This window comes from Dermacentor andersoni, chromosome 3, assembly GCF_023375885.2.
Source record: "Dermacentor andersoni chromosome 3, qqDerAnde1_hic_scaffold, whole genome shotgun sequence".
Taxonomy (NCBI): Eukaryota; Metazoa; Arthropoda; class Arachnida; order Ixodida; family Ixodidae; genus Dermacentor; species Dermacentor andersoni.
Genome location: NC_092816.1, coordinates 96,640,941 through 96,666,036, shown reverse-complemented (window position 1 = coordinate 96,666,036; position 25,096 = coordinate 96,640,941). Strand labels below are relative to the sequence as shown.

Below are 25,096 nucleotides of genomic sequence, written 5' to 3'. Positions count from 1 at the left end.
GTAAATGATCACCTTGACGCCCAGAAAGAGAAATAGGCACGCAAACTGCGTATTATATAGCAAAAGTGATAAAACATGTAAAAAGCTTTCACAATATGGCACAAAACGTAAACAGGCATGAACAAATGAATTGAACACACGAAGAACTGGCTTTCAAATATGTTACATGTCTGTATATGGATATCTACTACAGCACACACATACAACCAAAACCCAATATGCAAAGAATGCACTGGAAAAAGCAACATGTAAAATCGCACAGAGGACAAGAGAGACAAAGAACAGTGGTGCATTGTCGATGTTAGGTGATAGCAGTGGGCCATGCGCAGACTTACTTCGAAAAATTTTACAAACACTTGGCTGTTGAAGAGGACGGGATACTGGGCGGCAAACTCCAAGAGGCAGAGAGCAGCCTTGCGCCGTTCCTCTACCGTTTCTTCCTCGAAGCGACCTTGGTGGTGCGGAAAGACAGCCGATGGCAGCGTCACAAGACAGATGAGGATAGGAGGACAATGGCCCATATTGTTTTAGACAAACACGCTATTTGTGTGTTATTTCAAAATGAAAAGTTGCCCTATGCAAGCTGGGGCAAACATTTGCCACGTGCACTTTAATTTCGGGAATTGAGTCTAAATTGAGTCTATATGAATTATGCAGCTAAATTTTAAGGAAGGAGAGGAGCAAGGAGGTGACATTAAAAATTGTGTTGGGCATCATAAATAAAATAAAATGCAATTAAAACAATAAACTACGCCCTGCCAGCTGCACCTTAGTATTACAGGCTGCCAAATCGGAAAAAGAAATAAGAAGGACCGCAGTCAAATAAATTTTGTATGTACTTAAAAAAGAAGGGAGGGAGGGGGGGGGGGGGTCTACTACCACAACAAAACAACAGCCTGAGAAGCGGAGGCTGCGGGATTTATTCAAAAATTGTGAGCACTTGGTGACAGTAGCAACAATAAAAATCCTCAATTTCTTTTAATCATCGTTTTTCAAGACAGAATACCCAAAGTAAAAGCGACCCTCTAATACAGGACATCGCTGCCACCTACAAGTATCAACAAAATTCTTATTGCATTAATTGTGACACGGCCGACATGTAGGACTTCTCATAGTAAACAACTGCCAACTGACACAGTACGCAAATAACTAGAATGCATTTCAATAGATAGCAACAAGAGAAGAAGCAAAAAGAAAGCTCCACATATGTAAACATAATGTACAAAACTACAACTGGCAATTTAAGCGTACTGAACGGCCACAAAAATTAAACCAGTCGCGCGACATAGCAGATTACAACATCGGTGAAAGGGAATGAGCACTACTTATGACAAGCGCTGCTGCAGCTGGCGCCAATTACGTAACATACGACTAAGCAGTAAAATGGATATGCACGCAGCTAAATTTCCTCTGAATACAAAGCACCCTTCAACGCTGTCAAGCTGCCCAATTTCCTTACGATTATGAGCCGAGCGCGTTAAACAACAGTGATCGCGATCGCTGAAGACATACTCACCAAAATAGCTAGCCTTGGCAAACATCGGAAAGTTTCCTTTCAAATGAAGGCCTTGGTAAAGGTGAAAGAGAGCCTTGTACAACTTGCGGAAGTCGCTGTACCTTTTCCATACTACGACCTAACGGCAAGGACACATAACCAGCCGTTAATGACGCGTATGTAGCAATTAAAAGCACGAAACCACGAACGCACGGTCGCGCCAATATACATACCTGAGAGGCCGCTTCCACCGAGTTCTTGGGAAACACCTGTGAACGTCATAAAACATATCATTCGACATATAATGCTACTCTACGCGCTGAGCAGTTATGCATCTCTGCGAGAGGCGCGAATCAAGTAAGACTATATTGAGGCAGTCGATCGAGAGCGCCCAACCAGTCTGAAAACCAGGGGCCGATCGTTTACCTTGGAGACAACCTTGTAGATGGTGTAGCCTTTCTTGTGTCGTGTCGGATTCGACACGCAGAAGCTCCTAACCCAATCGTTGTGACCTGGTAGCTTTGACATGGTCGAGTGAAATCATAAACAGAGCGGAGGAGACAAGTCGAGCGACAACACAGAGTGAACCATGACGGAAGACGATCGGTAGCTTGTGTCACGTCACAGACAACACCGACGCGACAACTTTCGGTGACGAACGTCACACTGCACGATGTTCTTCATCCTGTCGTGTAATCCTTGAAACGAGAGGCGCGAGAGCAAACTTCCACGGCGGCACTTGGGCTGCTTACACGGCACACACCACCACCATAACACCGGATGAACCGAACACGAACTACACAAATCCGCAAGAAAATCCTGACTGCTTGCCTTGACCCATGTTGACTTGCTGAAGCCGATGCGCCGTCGCCCCTCGTGGTCGTTTAGCATGTTGGTCTTAGAGGCTATGCTTTTTCATGTTGAGTGCGCCGGGCGAAACGTCGGGAGCCAGAAACACGTCATAGAAGTAAACACTTAATATACTAAACTTACTGGTAAAAATGATTTTATATTGTTGGTAATAACATTACTTTACATCTTATGAAAGAAAATTATTGGCGGATACAAACGTTAGTTAATATGTTCTCCGCATAGCGTTTCTCACTACATGGTTCTCCGAACGCACGTCAGTGCCGTATCAAGGCGCGATATTCAATTTGAAATTTACGATAGCAGAGATTAACGATGTAACGCGGTGTTGAGCAGCCATATAGCGCCGTAGTATATCGGTCTATTTATCCGCCTCTAAATGGAAGCTTTGAACAAGTGGCATCGCGGCGATTCCTCGCTGAAAGCGCCCACTGTGCGAAAGAACGAAGGGCGCCGTAAAGTTCGAGCAGTTCGCGAATTTAGGGTTGGCAATATCGATGAATGATTAATCGACTAATTGATTAAATGTGTCCCACAAAACGATTAATCGTCAGCGATGTCTACCTTTCATTTAATCGACTTAATCGACTAGACCGGTTAAATTAATCGTTTCCGAGAGTTTTGACAGGAGTTGCGCGAAAATTGTCGTGCTGGAATGGCGGCGCAGGAGCAGTGACTGTGCGGCTGTGGTAGAGCGACTGTCGACTATTTTTCCTAGTCTCGAGTGACGCTGAGCCGAGCGCCTCCCCCTCTCCCACTACACTGCAGACGCCACCACGCCGGCGAAGTCGGAGGCCTTGAAACACCCTCGCAATTCAAGGAGTACTGTAGCAACCCAGTCGTTGATCGTCGTGCCACTCCCAGTACACTAAAGACGTGGCACAGCATTCGCGCCGGTTTGGGGCCATGTATTTCACATAGCGATAGAGTTCATGCCTAGTCCAGCATATTTATAGCGTTCGAGCATTTATTATCGCATGCTTGTTGTGTGGCCATTCAGACAAGCTGTCGGTTTCACCCGAACATCCCAGCCAATTGACATTCCTTCGCTCTGTAGAAAAGAGCGTGTGGGTTAATATCCTGAGCCAGCAATTTTCTTTTCCCCTACGCATACAGAAATTTCTTGCATACTTCAGTTGGACTTCAACTTTTAACTTTTGTCATTTTTGCTTATTTCTTGTTTAAAGGTACTGTAGAGAGATTCACCAGTGCCATGTATATTATTTAATTCTGCGCTAAGTGCCATTTTATAACATATATTGTTTATCTTTTCAATAGTCACTAGTGCCAACTATATTTAGTATTCAACAAGCTCAAGATTATTCTTTATCAAACGTTTATGCACTTCTGTTTCAAACTTGGTTCCACCTCTCAAACGTTAAAATATGGTCCTACAAAAGCAGATAACTGTGTTTCAACCTTATTTAGATCACCCGGCAAGAATTTCTAATAATCAATTATTAAATGAAAAAACTGTGCGTCAAAAGCGATTATAGGCTAAAATGATGAATGATTAATAGTTAATCGAGTAAAAAAAACTTAATCGACCATCCTTATTCGCGATGTGCGAATTAAATTATAATTTTTTATGCTTATCGAGTGAAATTTTGTTAGACCACGCCCTCCGATCCCCGCCTGCTTTGCTGATTCCAATGGTGCTCGTATGTAGGACACAGATAAATCGAGCAAACCCTCGCGATCCGTGTGCAAAACACCTTGAAACAGCAAACGTAATGCTCTAATTCTTGACGACTCCAGACGAAAGATAGGAGTTCACCCATTATTTGCCCATTCTTCTCCACGACAACGCGCCAACCCAGGACAAGCTGATCGCGCTTTGACTTCGATAAAGAATACGTGACATAAATAATGAATAATCTCAATGCGGGAGGCATGGTCTGCGCTCGATCGTACTGCTGCCGTCTGCCGAGGCTCCCGCGGCCGATGACTTCCTGCCACACTTCGCCGTTGCATATCTACATCCGGGCGTCTATATATACGGTCATCTGATGAGGAACCAAAGACACCCATAAAATGTTCTCCCTCTGAAGCGTCCAGTGCTCTGCTGGAGACCGCGTATATACTGCACAGGATGAGGTAAGGTTTGATTACGATTGCACGCGGTATACTAAGGTAGTCTATAGGTATATTATAATGCTTCCAGGAGCCAAGTCGCAACCCCTTTAGACTCCATTTCAATTATCACTTACGGGCACACTCACTTACCTGCTTCTCAAGCGTGGAATGCCGTATACACGGTGTCCCAGGCTACAGGTATTACATGTAACGAGCAAGAAAAGGAGAAAAGCAAAGCACGAAACTGACTGTATGTTGTTAGTAACCACTTGAGAGAGAGAGTAAAACATCTTTATTAATAATATTTGAATGGCGAGAGCAGTGTGGGAGGAACCCTTAGTCCAGGGTCCCTAAGATGATTCCGGTGATATTTCGAGCCCGTTATATCACAGCTCGGAGGACCTCGGGAGGTCTGTCGCGGAGGGCATCGTCCCACAGCTCTTTGTTGCGTAGGGGGTAAAGGAGAGTTGGCAAGGAAGGAAAGAGGTTTGCAGTGCACTCAATCGTGACGTGGAAGATTGTGGGCGAGCTGCCACAGCCAGGGCAACGATCTGCATAACAGTGTGGGTAGAATTTATTGAGAGAGACAAGATTTGGAAAAGTTGCGGTTTGTAACTGGCGTAATGCCACTGCTTCCTCCCGCGAGAAGGACGGCGGTGGTGCGGCGTGGGTGCGACGAATGCGTGTATAATGACGGAGTATGTCTTTGTAACGGAGCAAGGGATCCCCCCTCTCTGAACTAGTCGCCTCACCACGCCGGGTCGCCCGGAGGGAAATTTCTCGGGCAACCACATGTGCGCGTTCGTTACCCGGCAGCGAGGTATGACCAGGGGTCCAGAGTAAGTGGATGCGGGGAGGTGTGGTTGGTGTATTTTGCGGGATCTGTTTGAGAATTTGGTGCGCCGCTCTCGGGATGCCGTGAGCTGATAGGAACGCCCGGCATGCCTGTTGCGAGTCCGTCAATATATACACTTCCTCAGGAACACGGATGGCGTATCGAATTGCAAAAGCAACACCGAGAATTTCTCCGTTAGCGGCATTTGTTCCGTGCATTGCAGCAGAGTCTCTCAGGGATTCGGTGCCATCCAAAACTACCGAGGTATACCCCTCTTGAGTGCGTGATGTGTCCGTGTATAAAGTATGTGTTTCCGGGATGTTTGCAAGCATGCGGCCAATGTATCGTACACGGGCTTTGCGCCGCCCTTTGTCATGCTTGGGGTGCATATTACGTGGCAATGGATGAATACTTAGTGCTTGGCGTATCGCTGACGACAAGATCGTTGGACGGGTATCAGACTCAAGGGGTGGGACAGAGTATCCTAGCCGTGTGAGAAGATGGCGGCCAGTAGGAGTGAGTAGGAGGTGCTGGCGATGGCTGACCCAATGTGCCTCTAGCAGCTCGCCTAGTGTGTTATGTGTCCCTAAGTTAAGGAGACGGTGTGTGGAAGTATAGTTCGGGAGGCCATGGGCCAGCTTCGTCGCTTTGCGAATCATTGCGTCTATGTGAAGTTGCGCTTGGGTCAACCGCTGAAATGGGACATGGTATGTAAGGCGGCTGATCACGCATGCCTCCACCAAGCGCAGCAGGTCCTCTTCTCGAAGGCCCGAGCGCCTGTTGGAGACCCTCCGGATTATGGCCAGAATTTGATCAATCTGTCTGGATAGAAGGGAAACAGTGTAGTTTGACCTGCCATCCGCTTGGACGTGTAGGCCGAGGATACGAGCACGATCAACCTGTGGCATCGGTGTGCCATCCGCGTGCACAGTGATAGGTCCCCAGTAGAGGAACGGCTCCGGGGGCGAATGATTATGAGCTCCGACTTTTCCGGTGCACATCTTAAGCCGCATTTTCTCGCGTACTCGGAAACTGTATCGACTGCTTGCTGCAGTCGGTCCTGAATGGCTCCGTCAGAACTTCGTGTCGACCAGATAGTAATGTCGTCCGCATAAATAGCGTGGGCGACATCAGGGATATGGTCGAGTAGCCGGGGGAGCCCTGCGAGCGCGATATTGAATAGAGTAGGGGAAAGAACTGAGCCCTGGAGTGTCCCGCGTCCTACAAGGCGAATCGTACCGGATCGATGCGGTCCCATTCCTACGGTGGCTGTGCGATCTCGAAGAAATGCGCGGATATAGTTGTACATACGAATTCCACAGTGTGAATGTGCAAAATTGCGAAGGATGAGGTCATGTTCAACATTATCGAATGCCCCTTTTAGGTCTAAGGCGATGAGTGCTCTCGTTTGGGCGGACGTAACCACTTGAAGAAACTCCCAGCATTTTTTTTTGTCCTCCTAAAGTGACTAATGATAAGGACATTTCGCTATATTTAGCGGAGTTACATTATCCGGTATTATATATATATATATATAGTAGGCAAAGAGGGATTCTTCAGGCTACCTTTCAAACGTAAAGAACTTGAGTGGTGCTACAAGGTAAACAGAACAAGTATTTAATTTCGACAGTTTCGATCGGTGGACCGATCTTCATCAGGGTTTACAAAAAAATGGCAGTTCGGCCCTGGTAATGAAGACACCAGACCGGGTGCCCGGTCGTTCTTACATACATCAAACCGAGAGGAACAGTTGTGACAGTGATTGATTTTCGGCGCCTTGGCAGATTTACAGCGGCCTTTGGCAGCTATGCAGGGCAAGAGGAAGGCGGAGTCACATGTATGTAGAGCAAGGAGGTCAGTGAGGAAAAAAAGGGGAAAAAGAAAGAAAAAGGAAAGAAAAAGAAAAAAGCACACAGGAGGAGGGAGACGTAAGTCGGAGAGTGAGGGGGGCGGGAAGTAGCGGCAGCCAGGTCAACACCCTCTAGAGAATTGTTGGCCAGGTTCCCGTGCACCCGAGGCAAGGAGGGAGAAAACGGTCGCTCCGCAGCACCAGTGCGTGGGCTGCCGTTGTAGCGGGAGAGAGGGCAAGTTGAAACGGGTGGCGGGGGGCACAATAGAGAAGGGGCCCAGAAGGAAGACAGAAGAGCGGCAACTTGTGGAAAGAAACACAGTGTCACAGTACACATATACAAGGCACGGCCCGTTCCGGCAACTCTGTGGTCCAGCTACGGTGCGAAAAAAAAATATATATATATAGTTCCAAAAAAGAATATATGCGTGGGATTCGCAAAGCAAGTGCGCCCATGGGCTTAGATTTAGGGAGCCGAGTTAAATAGCCTCCTTGTGGTCCAATTTTTGAACGTTTAACAGACAACTGCCATCAAGTCAGCACGTGCGTATTTCAAGAAGGGCAATAGGTCACTCAGAATGACCACTTCAGTGGCAGGGTCCAGGAAACTGAATTTATTGGTTTTCCGCTCGCGCCCTTGAGGCGCATGCGGAGGGGTGAGCAAGCAGTGAATAGCCAGCGTCTCAATTTCAGAGTACAGAACATGTATTCGCGTTTCCCATGCACTTTCACGGCATATCCCGGAGGCACGTCAGCCGCCCCGGACTCTCATTAATTCCTTTAGTGTACGTTCCAAATTTATCGATGAAAAAAGATTCTCTCTGCTCGCGTGCACGGGTGTGTTGAAAACCAGATTGCAAGAGCACAACGCTCACGCGTTCAAAGGAGTGATCTGGCAGCCGAACGTGCCTGGAGAAGGGTAAATTGGGGAGACTTTTCACATGCGCGCGGTAATTGTTAAACCGCAGGCGAAAAGGGGTCTCTGTTTGGCCGATATATTCCTGCCTACACACCTCGCATCGAATTTTGTACACGACGTTACTGGAATCACAGTCAAGATTTTCGGTAATTTTATATACGAAGGGCGAGTTCGATGCTTCAGCCGTGTCTGCTGTTGTCATGTGACGGCATACCTTGCAACGAGGTTTCCCACACGGTCGACAGCCCTTGGGCGTGTTTGACTTCTGTGTCCTCGCCCTGACTAACAAATCCCTTAAATTTTTGTTTCTTCTATACACAACCCGAGGCGGCTGCTTGAAGATAGTAGCGAGTCGGATGCTCTGTTTCATGATATTAAAATGGCGGGTGAGAATGGCATTGACCCGCGGAGCACCGGTGGTGTATGTGAGGACCAAGTTTGGATCTGATTGTGTATTGGTATCGCTAACCTTTTTTCCCATTATCTGTGCTCGATCTAAGCTGCGGGCGCGTTCAATGGCATCGTCTACTATTTTTGGAGGATATTTTTGGCGTATGAGAGCAGATTTCAGTTCCTCCGCGTGTCGCTCAAATTGCGCAGATTCGGAACAGACTCTTCTGTATCTGTGGGCCTGGGAGTACGGAATGCCTGTTTTGCAGTGATGGGGGTGGCTACTATAAAAATGCAGATATTGCTGACGATCTGTCGGCTTTTTGTATAGGGACGTGTAAATGCGACCGCCACTCAGTGACAGAGTGACGTCGAGGAAGTGAATACTATCTTGGGAGAAGTTGTGCGTAAAGCAGATTGACGGGTGCAGGGAATTGAAATTGGAAATGAAGTCTAAGAGTCTTTGTTCATTGTCGGCCCACACAAAGAAAATGTCATCCAGGAATCGCTTATAAAATATTGGTTTTACGGCCGAGTTTGCGAGGAAGGGTATTTCTAAAGATGCCATAAAGATATTTGCATAATTTGGCGCCATCTTCGTTCCCATGGCGGTTCCACTGATTTGCAAATAATGCTTGTCCTCGAACTCAAAGTGATTATATTTCAGTACTAGATTTAAAAGAGTCTCAACTGTATCTTTATCTAATTGCCTAGGTCGGCTGGAGCCAGCGTAAGCTGAAACTGCGGAAGCTATGCCCTCGGCGTGAGGTATGTTGGTGTACAAAGATGCGACATCCATAGTGACCAAGTAACCCCCCGCCGGTACCGTCAGGTTTGATACCTCCCGAAGGAAATGATTTGTGTCTTTAATGTACGAGGGGAATGAAGATGGGATGTCCTTAATGAGACTGTCAATAAAGCTGGATATTTTCTCAGTCACTGTTCCATTACTGGAAACGATAGGCCGACCGGGATTGTTTATTTTGTGAATTTTGGGGAGTAGGTAGAAACGGCCGGGGCCAGAGTTTCTTGGTATCAATGCTTTGAACGTCTTATCGGTTACCTGCCCTGCCTTGCGCAGAGTGGTTAGGGCGTCCTTTATTTCGCTTTCAAATTTGTCGGTAGGATTGCTTGGGAGTTCTCTGTAAAATTTAGAGTTTCCCAGTTGACGGAAACCTTCGGCTATGTAAACACTCCGGTCAAGTACCACCACTGCACCACCCTTGTCCGCTGGCTTAATGACAATTGTCTGATCATCACGTAGAGTTCGCAGTGCCTGCTCTTCCTCTTTTGAGAGGTTACTGCGGATGGGACGATGCCTCTCGTACTCTTTTATAATGTCTTTTTGAACCGCACAAATATACATGTCCAAGTATTTGTCGCGTGCCTCGCCAGGTGTCCATGATTTTTCGGAGAGTTCAGGTAGCTGATCAAGACGCCCTTCTGTAGTTTTTCGATCATAAAAGTACTCCCGTAGTCGCAAATTTCTCGCGAAGTCATCCAAATCTTGAAACAATTGAAACTCGTTCATCCTTCCTGACGCCGGACAAAAAGTTAGACCTTTCGAAAGGAGATTTAGTTGTGCACTCGACAATGGGCTACTCGACAAGTTTATGACATTTGAGGCATTGCCCACTGTCTCGTGCTGTTTTCCACTGATTACTTCAGAACAATCGCCCGCCTCGGATTCAAGGTTTTGGCCTTGAGAATCAGCTCTGATGGCCGTTGGGATATTGTCACGCTCCCGTTTCTTTCTTTGTTGTTCTTGGATATTGACATTTTTCTTTCCCTCGTACTTTACCAGTTCCAGCGCTTCCAATTCAGTGAGCTTTGACTGACACAACAAAAGGTGCTCCTCGTTTTTAAGCTGCGATGCTCTACGCACGCTATGTTGTGCCACCAGCCGAGTGAGCCCAAGCGAGGCCTCCCGCAGTATAGCATTCCACTGCTCTCTTTCTTTTTCGTCAAAGGTGTCCATTGCCAGCTTCTGTTTTACCTGAAGACCCTTCGGTGCGATGCCCGAGGCTAAATATTTATTCATATTAGAGGCATGCATCTCAAATCGCACACGCTTGTCAATTGTTTTACGCAACGTCATGAACTCGCGGGACCAAAAAGTGCCGGATCGCGCCGTACCTGCAGTGTTGGCCAGTCAATCTCTCAAGCTATTTAACTCGGCTCCCTAAATCTAAGCCCATGGGCGCACTTGCTTTGCGAATCCCACGCATATATTCTTTTTTGGAACTATATATATATTTTTTCGCACCGTAGCTGGACCACAGAGTTGCCGGAACGGGCCGTGCCTTGTATATGTGTACTGTGACACTGTGTTTCTTTCCACAAGTTGCCGCTCTTCTGTCTTCCTTCTGGGCCCCTTCTCTATTGTGCCCCCCGCCACCCGATTCAACTTGCCCTCTCTCCCGCTACAACGGCAGCCCACGCACTGGTGCTGCGGAGCGACCGTTTTCTCCCTCCTTGCCTCGGGTGCACGGGAACCTGGCTGCCGCTACTTCCCGCCCCCCTCACTCTCCGACTTACGTCTCCCTCCTCCTGTGTGCTTTTTTCTTTTTCTTTCCTTTTTCTTTCTTTTTCCCCTTTTTTTTTCTTCACTGACCTCCTTGCTCTACATACATGTGACTCCGCCTTCCTCTTGCCCTGCATAGCTGCCAAAGGCCGCTGTAAATCTGCCAAGGCGCCGAAAATCAATCACTGTCACAACTGTTCCTCTCGGTTTGATGTATGTAAGAACGACCGGGCACCCGGTCTGGTATGTTCACTACCAGGGCCGAACTGCCATTTTTTTGTAAACCCTGATGAAGATCGGTCCACTGATCGAAACTGTCGAAATTAAATACTTGTTCTGTTTACCTTGTAGCACCACTCAAGTTCTATATATATATATATATATATATATATATATATATATATATATATATATATATATATATATATATATATATAGTAGTTAGTATTATAGTAGTAGTTAGTAGTATATTAGTATAGTAGTTACGAAGTAGGGCGTTGTTGTACGCCCTACTTCGTAACCTCTGAGAGCGTCGAGCATGTGCATTGCTTCACATGGCACATCGCATCGTGGCAGAAGTATTAACCTTTATAATTGAATTATCGGGCTGTACGTGCTAAGACCACAATCCGATTATGAGGCACGCGGAAGTGGCGGAGTCCGGATTAAGTTTGACACCGTATAATGTTCTTTAACGTGTTCTTAAATCTAAGTGCGCGGGCGTCCTTTATTTTTTATTTTTCTCGCCCTCATTGGAGGCTCGCGGCCCTCCCCTCAGAAAACTTCGGAGGAGGCTCGGGCCCCGGAGACCCCTCGTAGTCGGTGCCTATGGTCACACCATAGTCAGAACTACGGCGTGGTCATTCCATATGGTCGTCATGTAGTTGGTTGTCGTCACACCGTCGTCGTCATACTACTGTCGCTGCTCCGGTCAGCGTCTACATCTCATGGTGGTCACGCTTCTGCGTCATGAGAAGTCTTCCTTGTTCTATGCGGCCACACGCCACGGCATTGCACTCGCCCAGGCTCTTTCGGACAAAGCGGCAAGAGATCGAACCCGGCCAACCAGTGGTATACACCCGTTACACGAGGAAGTGTTTGGCGTCACCCTAAACACCATGATCGAACCCAGTGGTCATTACGCGGCATGGCGGTAGGATCGACTAGATGTTCACCAGAGGGGCTCAGTTAGCGACTTGGGAGTACGTTCTTCTCTACGCATAGGCGGCTATCTATAATGACTAGATGGCATACAAAATCATCAAGGATGCCCCCCCCCCATGTGTATATATATATATATATATATATATATATATATATATATATATATATATATATAGAGAGAGAGAGAGAGAGAGAGAGAGAAAGAAAGCGTTTCTACGGTGTTGTGGTCGATGAGGTGACAACAAAATCAATTACCTTCTAGAATAGATGTCTGCTGTATCCTAAACTGACCTTTAACATCCTTATTCCATTTCTGCCCGAGGCGACCTTTTCAGAAAGCGAGGACAAGCAACCTGTATACCAATCACTACGTTTACCGTCGTTCATTGAGCGAGTCCATTAGGACTTTATTACGCGATCTCCATTCCCTGAAACGTACCTTGTCCTAACCGACTAAAATATGAGACACGATGATCAAGATAGCGGCGACGGGGTGCTGTTGTAGAGGTTCGGTTGGCATGCCTACCGACATACATGAACGTCGCGATATTCTGTGCGCTCATAGAATCTGATACGGGTGAGTAATATTACGCGATTCTTCTTCCTCAGTTTATCTCGAGGAGGCGAAAGGGGCGGATACCGCACGCACCGCGCACAGCAACATGTGCGTGCGTGTGTGGCGGGGGCTCGCAAATACTGGCACCGTCACATGTATGCAAAACCGCGCGTGCACCTCCATGCCCGTCCTCCCGCGCGCGTGCTTTTGTAAAAGACGATCGCCGCACGGCGTATGTGTACGAAGACACTTGCAAAGATTGCCGAATCCGGCAACACCGTACGGGGAGAGACGCAAGGCCACCGCGCGTCCAGGCGCAATCAATGGGGCACGCTGTTTGTTCCCCCTTATACGTTCGCCGATTGCGACAAGGTCGGCGCGGAAATAACCGGAGCGCGGCCGGCCCTCTGTGGCCGATATATCGACTCATGTCCAAAAGATCACAGTCTCGCCCGCTCCTCCATCCCTTACACACCGGACGGCCAGCAGCGGGTTCACCTGGTGGCCTGCCGTCCCGCGCGCGCGATAGCATCGTTCCTCCGACACGTGGTCCGCTGGGCGCATTCGTTCGAGAGTGGTGGTTTCAACGAGCTGGTTCCCTGCGCCAGCGTGGGGTCGTCGCGCGCGCGGCCGGTTGGGATCTGCAGGAGAGACAGAGGTAAGAAGCGTGACAGTCAGTTAAAAAAGAAAGCAAAACCTTCTATACGGATGAAACCAAACGAGTGTTGTTAGCAGCCAGCATAAGCAGTGTGCAGTGCTTGCGTGTCCTGGTGAATTTGCACGAGGACGCCTTATTTCTTGCACATTCGGCTGCTGAGCACGAGGTCACGGGATCGAATCCCGACCGCGGCGACAGCATTTCAATGGGCGTGAAATGGGAAAGCACCCGTGTACTTTGATTTAGGTGCACGTTAAAGAACCCCTGGTGGTCGAACTTTACGGAATCCTCCACTACGGCGTGCGTCATCATCAGAAAGTGGTTTTGGCATGTTAAACCCCATAATTAAATTTTTTATTTCTTGCACAGCTGATGACCGTCGCCTGATTTGCTTTAGACTGCTCTAAAGCCTGTCGCCACTGAAATGCAGAATGCGAACCACGTCTTAAGCCTTAATTCCAAGAACCCGACATAGCAAGTTTCTTTGGGTGAAGTTCGAGCCAACACCACTCACTGTATATGAAATTTGCTACGGTGTGCCTAATTGTTCGGATTAACCTACTGGCGCACCATCCTGTACAATCGGTCGCAAAGATCTTTATGCTGGTGTACAGGGAGGTGAGCTTCCGCATAGCCAGTAAATGCATCGGGGTCTCGAGTGCATTCCTTAATTAGTGATTGGTTTCGAGTCTGCCTTGCGCACTCACCACGGTGGCTCATCTGGCGCTCTAATACCACGAAGTCACGTTTTCGCGGCGGCACAGGTGTTGCTTTGGGACATGGAACTCCAATCAAACGAACAGTTTGGTGGGACAGGGCTTGAAAAAAATCGGTCCACCGACTGATACAGTTGGGCATATAAACCAAAAACAACAGCGAAGTTGTGCTTCTCATGCATCTCTTTCCGTGTACGTGGGTGTGTCTATATATATATATATATATATATATATATATATATATATATATATATATATAGACACACATATATATATGCATGAGAAGCGAAAATAAGGTATAGTAATTACAAATATACACCCTATTCTACGTACCTTACACTATTTTTCCACATAGTCCCCATACCGGTTCAGACATTTGTCCCATCGCAGCACTAAATTTGAGATGCCCTTGTGGCAGAATTTGTCCGGCTGACTGTGGAACCACCGTCGGACTGCTGTCTTGGCTTCGTCGTTGCACGTGAATCGCTGTCCTAGCAGGAACTTCTTCAGCGGACCGAAAACGGGGAAATCACTAGGGGAGAGGTCAGGATTGTATGGTGGGTGGTCCAGACTCTCCCAGTGAAATGACCGGAGCTTGTCGGCGGTTCTGATCGCCACATGTGGCCTCGCATTGTCGTGGAGAGTAAGCGCCATCTTCCACAACCGACAGCAGCGCCGTGCCGCGGAGCTACCGGAAGATATAAGGTGGGGCCGGTTCAAGAAAGGTCCACCGCTGGAAATGGATATGTTGGTTTCGCATTTCCGGAAGAGCCTACTCATAACGCGTAATTTTCCAAAAGTCACTCGCAACATCTTCGGTTTAAAAGACAGAAATTGTTATCTCTGGATCACCCATATCATCACACAAACGTTTTATTTGCCGGGCCTCGAGCAGTGTAATGCGTATTTCGGATCGTTTTGTGAAGGCTGTTTACCTCACTGTATATTACCGATTAATGCGCTTGGGCTGGTTCACAAGTGCCCGTTTTCCTTGACGCGTGGTTCGTCATAGCTAAAACATTCTTGTGGCGGTCTGTGTCTGTGTCTTTATCGAGTGTGCGTGATCCAGTGTTCTTTCTGTGCAATTTCCAATGTAAACAAGAAAAAAGAAAGACTTCTTTTGCATAGAGTCACTCCTTCCTATTTCTTGCAACTGAAGAAAGTGGCCCAGAAACTACAATAAATTGCAATAAAGACAGCTCTGGTCACATTATTTTTCCAACCTGCATGAGCTAATTTAGGCTTGCTTAGGTTCGTCGACAAACTTGGCCGTTTCTCCAGTAAAAAGGTTGCGAGCGTCGAGTTTATTGCGTCTGTATGTACGGCATGCTTAAAGATGAAATATTAAAGCTCTTGCGCTCCACCATAGACGACGTACTTTGACATTTTAACAGGAAACCGAAACCAAAGCAAAGCTAACCCACCCGTCCAAAATATCGGAAGACAAAGTTAGCGGTCTGCCCAGCCGCTCGCGGCGCTGGCGGCAGTGCAGTAACTCGGCCGCAGGTCCTTATGGGAGTGTCCGCCCTTTGCCTATATGTTTCTCTATGCGCAAGGCATCGGGAGGAGGGGGAGGGAGGGGGGTGTTTTACTCCGGCGGCTGCTGCGTATGGCGCGGCGACACACGGCCGCGCAGACCTTTTCTTGAAAGCGATCTGCGATGGGGACAGAGTATGCCGGGTGCTGATAGCTTCGTGTGCGCTGTGTTTTCGCCGCTTAGTTCGCGTTGAAGCGAGATGCAGCACGAAGGTAGATTTGCACGGTGCTGCTGCCACGCTTCCTCACTCAAGAGTTTTACAGCGAATTTCCACAGTCATCGAGTGAGATGTGTTCATGTTTGCTTGTGCACGCGTGACACCATACTTGTTAAGTTAGTTCGTAAGCGAATGTTTACGAGTTTATACGGCCGATAAAACTACTATCCTTACGTCATACAGCTGTCTACTATTGATGCTTCGCCTTTCGGATGAAACTGCGACTTTTTGGCTGACAAGAGGCGAGAAGTACACAGAAGTGGAGAGTGTATCCGTGGGGCCATGCTAGTGCAGTGAAAGTAGATAACCGGAAGAAGGGTGCTGCCGGCGTAAGCGATCGGCCCGTTTCGCCTTGCTTAGCTTCCGGGTGCTGGTCAAAATCGCAGCGTCATGAAAAGGAAAGTTCAAAATTTCGATAAAACGGATCCTCAATGAAGAAAAGTTGGCAGAGTGATGTCGTATACGTGTCAAAAGGGTCCGACAACGCTATACTGCCATATACACGCGCAAAAAGATATAAAGCAAATAAATTCAGTTTTCCCGACAGCTCCATGTATATCCAGTGCCAGAATAATCTGCAGGCAGGGGTCTACTATTACTTACGGAAAGGAGCAGTCGTTGGTTATTCCGAAAACAGTTCAATTATGTTCGGCATATTAATGCATCTCTAATGCGTAAACGTCATTTAGCGTGATGCGTGCTTTTGCGGTTTTGTGATGTCGCGTGACCAACAGGTGAAGTGGGCGCATCCCGAAAACTTTTGACTAATAGCTGAAGGCTAATGGCAAAAAATGCGTAGAATCAGAAACAATAATTTTTCTTTTGTTCGGTCTAATCATGCATAGTCAGTGTGTACAGGTCAGAGCAGATGGAGAGTTCTCGTGGCTTTCATGATGCCGCGTGACAGACAGCCCAAGTGGCGGTGGCCCTAAAATTTTTTTTATGAATTGTGAAGGGCTGATAGGAGAAATGGAAAAGAAGCAGTTTGGAATAGTTTTACGTTATGGCGCCTGTGGTGTCAAAAATATACACGATACGAATCAAGGATACGGCTAATGCGGAAGCCTGCGGGATTTAACCGCAACAGATTTCGCTCGTATGAAGCGCTTTTAAGACCGTCGTCATCGGTTATCAGTTGTCTCATTTATTAAAATAATACTTTTATTGCCACTAATAAAAACTGTCCATTTATTCAGGCCTGCCAAAGCCACTGAAGGCTTGATCAGCAGATCCTGGCAGGCAGCAAAGCCATGCACAGTATATTAACAGAATAATAAGCAGCGAACTCGAGAGTAACATACAAGAAACAAAAATCATTAAAATTTCTGCACTGTGTACGAAAAAAAAATTCATTGAGCACAATGAAACACATAAATATATCGATTTGTATGAACAAAAATGACCATACGTTATTAGCTGAGCAAACACCAGTCAGGCTGTCATGGTACAAAGTAATTGCGAATGCACAAACACAAGTAATAACAGTACACAAAGAAACAAATACGCCTTCACAAACAGATGCGCTTTAGCAGCCTCTTTAACTTGTATTTTGTTTTTGTACAGAAGCTGCTGGCGGGCAAGATAGATAGATAGATAGATAGATAGATAGATAGATAGATAGATAGATAGATAGATAGATAGATAGATAGATAGATAGATAGATAGATAGATAGATATATAGATAGATAGATAGATAGATAGATAGATAGATAGATAGATAGATAGACAGATAGATAGATAGATAGATAGATAGATAGATAGATAGATCAAGGACAGGTCAACCAGAAGAGCACCCAGTTTGCTACCCTACACTAGAGGGGAAAGGGGAATAGAAAGAGGGAAAAGGGGGAGAGTAAGCACTGAGTGCGTGCGGGAGGATGCACAAGGACACTATTAAAGCAACTTGGAACATAATAAGCGCGTGCTCTAGTGCCGTACCTTGTCGAACAACATGGCTTCCAAAAGCGGTCTTTGGACCTTAAACAGCGGGAAGAAACCAACGAAACTAGGAATTCACTAGACAAGAAGTGTTCTAAAACTACCGTTTAGATCAAAGGATCACTGAAATTCGGCATCGAAAGTATTTTGAAACGCTCTGCTTCAGTATTCAGGCTCAGGTCATAAGATATATTGTTTAAGAGGGAGTGCAGTATAGCGTTTATTCTGTTGTGCAAGCGAACAGCACAGTGCCCGTAAATTGTTATTCCATATCGCAGCAGACTGTAGCCGAAAGTGTGTATTATCATTTTCCTTACCGATAAGTGCATGTAATATATTGTACAGTAGACGTGATACGGCGTGAAGTTTTTTGCAAACGTAAGCGCGGTGGGTGTTTCAAGAAAGGTCGCTGTCAAGATATAAAACGATACTTTTGCACAGATGGATACTGTAACGGTCTACAAGGACAAGATGAACAACCTGAACGGTGCAAAACAAGAGGACACTCAAGGGCTACCTTCCTCAAAAGATTATGGAAGCAAATTAATTGTGTCTTAGATATGTTTATATTAATTATGTTATTTGGAAACCAGTCCATAGCTTTCGTGGCAGCAGACTGTAAAGAAGTAATCGCATCACAGTAGCTGTTGGCCGAAGTTAAGATCACTGTGTCATCGGCGCATTGATTAAGAGAAACGGTTATCCTGCTATGGAAGTCATTTACAAAAATATTGAATAATAACGGACTGAGTACAGATCCCTGCGGAACTCCAGAATTAATATTCGACAATACGCTATATGCATATGCCCAAATGAGACGAGCTGACGCCTATCCCGAAGGAAATTTGCCAACAACGGCCAGAAAGCACCCCGAAATCCTAAGAAGAAAAGCTTATTGAACAACAGACTGCGATGAACACTGTCGAAAGCCTTGCTATACAGTCAAGATGGAGCGCACATGCAACTTTATTATCATCGAAAGCTACGTTAAACTGATCAGAGAAATCTCCCAGAAGGGTTCGACTGCTTTTCCCCTGCCGGAAACCATATCTGACGAGGAGAAAAAAATGCTGTATAGTATTTGAGTAATGGAAGGCAGAATTGAAATCGGACGATAATTTTCAATTTTATTACGCGCACAGCTTTCATAAAGAGGAATAACTATTGCTGTTTCCAATTTTACAGGAATTTCACCACTTGAAATTATGCGATTGAGTAGTGCTAGCACAACCTCTCGGATGCATTCATACGTTTTACGCTATTCATTAATGGAAAGGCCGTCAACTCCAGGAGAGTTGTTACATTTTAAATTGAATATTATGGCTCTTTGCTCTTCCTGAGAAATTAAAGGCAGATTTGCTGATTCACTAATGCTGTTACGCAGAGTGCACAAACTTACGCGTGAGTTTGCATTTCTAATTGCATTAGAGAAGTGGCTGTTAAACTCGTCAGCAGCATTCTGTCTGCCGCTGGACAAACTGGAAGGAAAGTAATTCATTATTCTAGCTCGCGTATTAGCGCCTCTAAAGCTGTTAATTACCGACCATCTTTTCTTGCTACTGTAACTAGCAGCCTTAAATCCGTCTAGAAAAGGAGTTCGCTTTGCGTAGCGGATCGTGGCATTAACTTTATTTCTCTACTGCTTAAATTTAACTCGTAGGTCTGAACAATTCGGGGCACGCTTGCATAGGGCCCAAGGTAAGTATTTTTCCTTCATTGCAGTCTGTCACATGGTTCCAGCAGGAGACTTGCTAAAAAAAGATATTTTCAGTCATAATGAGCCACTGCAGCCTATCAAGTATATTCGGATCAGGACCTGAACTTAGCCTTTTAGACTCTGGGTGCTGTCGCAGTCTGTGGACAACTTATTGAACTGCAAACAAAGTAAGGGTCTGCAAGTTTAATTTCTACTATAGCGGATCGTACGGCTAGATTGGGAGCGCGAACGATAACGCGCGATAAGTGCAGGACACGACGAGCTTACTGGCCAAAAAATTCCTCACGAGTTGCTTGATAAATGCCGCATTCCAAGCACCACTTGGAAAGGCTATATCGAGATAATCCGCGGTCAAGCCAACAGTAGGACGCAAACGGTCAATATTAATGTCGCCTATGATGCACACGTGGTCTTCAAGCGATAAGGATGACAATATAGAATCAAGTTCGGATAAGCAAAGCCGCGCATATTGAAACAGGGGGCTCGGTAAACGGATAACAGAATCACCAAAAAGCAGGTGTGCTCAAGCGCAGTGAGATCACTTTAGCTTTGGAAAGGGAAAAAAAGTTAACTGTGAGGCTGCCCATCTGTTACTTATAAAAACTGCGACGCCTTCTCCTTTTCTGGTTGGACGCGTTGTACGAAAAAACCCGGCAATGACTACTGTGGAACGCTCTCGGAAGAAATATTAATTTCTTTAAGTACAAAAGGGGCGTCGTACGTTAGGCGAGATGATAAAATGATGACGTAAAACTGATTCCAATGTTTTCGAAGGCCGCGAATGTTCGCATGCGCATCATTAAACCTGCTAGTGGAGGCATCAGAAAAAAAAGAAAAAGAAAACTGTTTATACCCGCAAAGTCGGTGCATTTTATTCCATGTCTAGGCAATTTGATCGAAATCTGAGAATTTTTCAACTCTGATGAAATGTGCTCCTTCATATTTTCTGGCCAGAACCTTTCCGTTTCTCGTCCACACGAACTTACCATTTTCCTTTCCTTTTGAGTGGGCCAGCCGGACGAGCTCCCCGTTCATACGCGTCAGGTTTTCTTTGATGAACAGACGAGGAAACTTCTCAGGCTGAGCAAGATCCGGGAGACCTTTCCGAGCGCAATACCATTTCTCTTTCATTGAAGCGCTCCATACATGGACAAGAATATGCGGGCTACTGCTAGATTTATCCTTGGTCGGCCAAACGGCGCATCCTGCAAATTTCATCTTCCTGAAAATTCGCTAGGCTCAGTCGTCCAGCTAAGTCGCACATGCGGGACTTCAGGTCTTCGCCCGGTTTCACAGGGAGGCCACGGATTTCAAAATTGCGACATCTGCCACATTGTTCAAGTTCATTTATTTGCACCGCCATTTAGTCTTGAATTTCAGCCTGACGGGAGACTGTACCGGAAAGTGACTCTTCTTGAGCCCGTAGCCCGTACTATCGCTATTGGCACGTGACCGTCGCTTCACGCATACGTCTTGGATTCCTGTATTCGAGCCATGAGTAAACTTCCGAACACACGCAACCTGCATGTTACAGACGAGCTGTCGGCGCGGTGTTCCCTGCAGGTAGTGGTTGAAATGCGTTTTCTGTAATTGCCTAGCTAAAGATAGAAATATCTCGAACTGTACTGGAAAATTGCGCTTCTACAATATACCAAAGTTAATGCGGATGCCACGCATTGTTGTAATCGATGTAGGCGAAGCTTTCTGTGCTGTTTTTGTTGATTGACGATAATTGGTGGTGATGTTTACGGCGAATGTTGAAGATCTTCGTCGTCTAGTGCAATACAGGAGTGTTGATCTGATGTTAAATGTTACCTTGCGTGCACCACTTGTGCTTGTCTACTTATAATAGTACGCAGAACACACAGCGGCACGTGTTTGCTTGAGGTGTCGTGCGCTATACTGTTCATGGCTTGCGAGCAGATTAATGATTTCACACGGTGCATGAAGTATAACGTTGAATAAAGAGCCACTTTATTAAAAGTTACTTCAGTAAAGGTTACTTCTCACAATCTTGTGCCTATATATATATATATGTAGGTACATGTAGTGTTTTCGAATTGTAACCGTTATTCGTATACAGGCATAGTATAGCATGTCTTCAACCGCGCTTCCTTCCGACTAGATATATATATATATATATATATATATATATATATATATATATATATATATAATTGCGCGCCCCCGCAGCTCGGTTTCACGGGCACACATCCTTTCATCGACGCCTCTGTCGCGGCGACGAAAGTTCGATCACCACAATAACTGTAGCGAAATTTGAGCCAAATACAGCTTTAAAAAAACAACTGCTGGCTCTCCCGTAATCGAGAGTAGATGTAAGCCTGAAATGGCAACTGGCAAAGTAGATTGGTTGGAGATGATATTAGCGGCAATCTTAAAGTGGGTGTAGTGCATGTTCGCAACGGCACACCGCACTACACCGCACCCCACCGCACCACGTCATCCTGTACACTGTTGTTCCATATGGGCTCTGCCCAGCTAGAAGAAGAAAACCGGCTGAAGGCCGCATGACAGACAGCGAAAGACGCCAGGGAGTCCGAGCACACTGCCCAGCTAGACGAAGAATGAATTGAATTCTGGGGTTTTACGTGCCAAAAACCGCAATTTGATTATGAGGTACGTAGTAGTAGGGGACTCCGGATTAATTTTGACCACCAGGAGATCTTTAACGTGCCCCCAATGCATGGGAAACGGGCATTTTTTATTTCGTCATCTTCGAAATACAGCCACCGCAGCCTGGATTTGATCCTGCTACGTCGTGCTTACCAGCGCAACACCATAACCACTAACCGCCGTATTCAGAAATGCATATTAACTTGAAGCCCACGCTTGACTTGATTTATACGACGCCTGTCGTGAACGCACCAAAGAAAACGCAACGAGCGTCTTGGGTTCGTTTGCACCAGGCGTCATATATATCAAGTCAAGTATGGTTTTCAACTTAAGATGCATTTCTGAACCCGGGGGTAAGGCACCGCGGCGGGTAGAACCTCCTGGAGGAGGCACCACGCAGCGTGGCGCCATGTTTCGAGACGACGCAAAGCCCGCGCCGCGGAACTCACGGACCGCTGGCGTTCGGTGCTCAGCGCCAAAGACGACAATGAAGTGTGCGGTGCCCTGAAAGAGCCTTTTGAAGGTCGCTATTGGAAATCACAAATAAAACTTAGCGCACTAGAAGGTAGAGCTTGAGTGGTATTGTGAACAAATATTAAGAACTCGGAAGCAATATATTTTTTAAACTTGTTTGAGCAGTAACTAGCGCATGTAATGCGGTCGTGTACAAAGTGTTGGGGGTCAGAGACCGCATTCTTTGTTTAAGTTTAGAGTGATTGCCCGGATGATCTCATTTTGTTCTCGCAACTTGCCGGGGTGTTCTTGTTTGAGCGCCTGAATAACGGCTCTGGCTTTTGGTTCAAGGTGACTTGAAGGTCGCCGACAATGGGAGCTAAAAGCATTTCATGCTTTAAAAAATGCAGAGGCCAAGCAGTCGCAACACTGGAACACATGCTGTATGCATATGCGCTTTGACCTGTACACCTTGAAGCGCTTTCGGCAAATATTACGTGCCGCTCAACACACAAACATGTAAGAAAAAAAAAAAGCTACATCTCGTGATTTCGTACGCTGAGCAATTGATATGTGCGAGAAAAAAATGAGAGTAACAAACAATCATAATCCTTGGTTCCGCTCACAATGGGGAGCAAATGACATTATAGTGTATAGTCCGTAAACTCGACTTTTGTGGTTAGTGGCGTTATCTGCACACCCACGCATTGTCGAAGAACGCGTGTCGCGTGATAATCGGTGACGATAGCGTGTTTGTTCGACGCTCCTTCGAGCATCTTGGTGAGGCGCGCCAAGAGGGCGGATATCGTGTCCTTTTCAGCCTGCGACGAGAACAATACTGCAGAACGCGCCGTCTGCGATCACAGCGGCAAAGCCAAAAAAGATAACGCTCAGTATTTGCAAACCCATATATGTGTAAGGCCAATGCCAGCGCGCGAGCCAATTTACACGCAACGGCAAGGCAGACTCTTTGCTGCGAATTGCATCACCGACGTGAGGAAACAATCAGAACACCTCCTGTGTTTTTTGTCCTTGTCGCGCGCGATGTCCGACGCGACCTTCCTCGGGCTGCGTTAGACCGGCTTTTGCTCATGACCACTATCGGACACAAAGGGCAGTGCGGCGTACAAATGAACGCAAAACGAATGCAAATGGAACGCAAGCGGAGCAGGAGGTTTTGGGCACCCAAAGCTGCCATCGTAGCATATCATAGCATATCGGGCACGATCGGATCCAGGGTAACATCAAGGGAGGCGGGGGGAGCATAGGTTTGCCCTTGTTGTGTAGATGTATGTAAGAAATCGGTGAAGGTTGCGGGAGGTGAAATGCTAAAGCGGGTGCTGATCTTTCGGGGAGGGTCCGGGCCTAAAGTCCCCCGCCTATGAAGGCACTGAGCTGCGCTCCCTCAAGAGGGCTACAGAAAATAGCGCGTAGTCCTCTGCGCGATCACTCCCTTTCCCTCTGTGCACCCTATGTATCCGTCAGCTGCTTAGTACGCATTCCTAAAGCTCCCTAAATATAACTGAACCATAAAGCTTCTCACGTAGTTGCGACATGTGCGTTACATCTGCGCAATTTTTGAAAGCGAATAGCTTTCCTTGGCCCTTTCGTCCGTTTTCATGGTTGGTGGTTGGCGCACTGACACAAAGGCGCCGGTGCTCTCAGGCAAGGGAGTCGCGGGCCGCATTCGTGGCCTAACGCCAACTATTCTCTTTGAGGCGCACGTGCGTGGGGCCGATCGAGACCTTTGGGGCGTTTGAAGGTTTACATGCGTTGGTGGAGAGCCTGGGACGGACATCCCTCCGCTTCTCCCGCCGACCTCTCCCCCTGTGGCTGTTGCGGGAGAGAAGGGTGGCAGTCGCCTCCCACGCCGGCACTCCCGCCGTTGGAGACAACACATGTATATAGTACATGGTGATGCATCACGACTACTATAGTGCTGTACACGTGCTGGTTAGCGGTCCTATTCTCTTTAAAGAACTTGGCAATGACAAAAAAATTTACGCCCATGCACCCCGTACAGATGGTAAACCAGCGAAGCTGAAATGTGCGGCCCCGGTGTGCGGCCTCGGTGTTAATAAACCGTCGGAATAATTCCGACGGTTTATTAAACTACTTCTTAATTATTGGTTACGTCTTTGTGTTTCTTAGTGAGATTACGCACACGTTTTGCTTGGGTTTATCACGTTGTTTATTTGAAATGCCACACATTGCGCTTCGATCAATCGCCATCATGGATGGCTGCAATGAGCGGTTCACTGTGTTAATGCAGCGGGTTCATCAAAGTCTTTCTGAATTATGTTACGCATTATGTTACGCATCGTAATACGTTATTCATAGTGTTTATGGCTCGGTTACGCTCTACAGTTCCCAAATGACACACTAGGGCCGCACATTACATTTAATTAAAGACAGGGACACATTCGTGAACCTATTGCGAAGTCGGTGAGAGACGCCTGCGCATGGACTCTGCTGCGAGAGAGAAACGACGTCACTATCGGCGTAGCCAATGGCGCGTTACACCCCTGCTGCGAGATAATTAAGTCGC

At 46.7% G+C, this 25,096-nt stretch overlaps 2 protein-coding genes and 1 long non-coding RNA gene across 4 annotated transcripts in view; 2 read left to right on the top strand and 1 right to left on the bottom strand.

The window, feature by feature from the left end:
* The window catches only part of LOC126541874 (ribosomal protein S6 kinase-like 1), a 32,705-nt gene extending 30,414 nt beyond the window's left edge, over positions 1-2,291 (bottom strand). For both annotated transcript variants that reach the window (XM_050188834.3, XM_055076358.2), the window contains exons 1-4: positions 1,922-2,291; positions 1,729-1,764; positions 1,517-1,634; positions 336-451 (exon numbers count right to left, since the gene is read on the bottom strand). In XM_050188834.3, coding sequence (XP_050044791.1) covers positions 336-451; positions 1,517-1,634; positions 1,729-1,764; positions 1,922-2,023 — 372 coding nt within the window. In that variant the 5' untranslated portion in view covers positions 2,024-2,291. The remainder of the gene's footprint in view (positions 1-335; positions 452-1,516; positions 1,635-1,728; positions 1,765-1,921) is intronic.
* Positions 2,292-6,798: 4,507 nt separating this feature from the next.
* On the top strand, positions 6,799-7,522 carry LOC140216384 (uncharacterized). The gene is made up of 2 exons (XR_011893036.1): positions 6,799-7,246; positions 7,277-7,522. It is a non-coding gene; the product is annotated as an uncharacterized lncRNA (long non-coding RNA).
* Positions 7,523-13,129: 5,607 nt separating this feature from the next.
* The window catches only part of LOC126541892 (uncharacterized), a 64,551-nt gene continuing 52,584 nt past the window's right edge, over positions 13,130-25,096 (top strand). The window contains exon 1 of the mRNA XM_050188859.3: positions 13,130-13,336. The gene's annotated coding sequence lies outside the window, so the exon portion shown is untranslated. The remainder of the gene's footprint in view (positions 13,337-25,096) is intronic.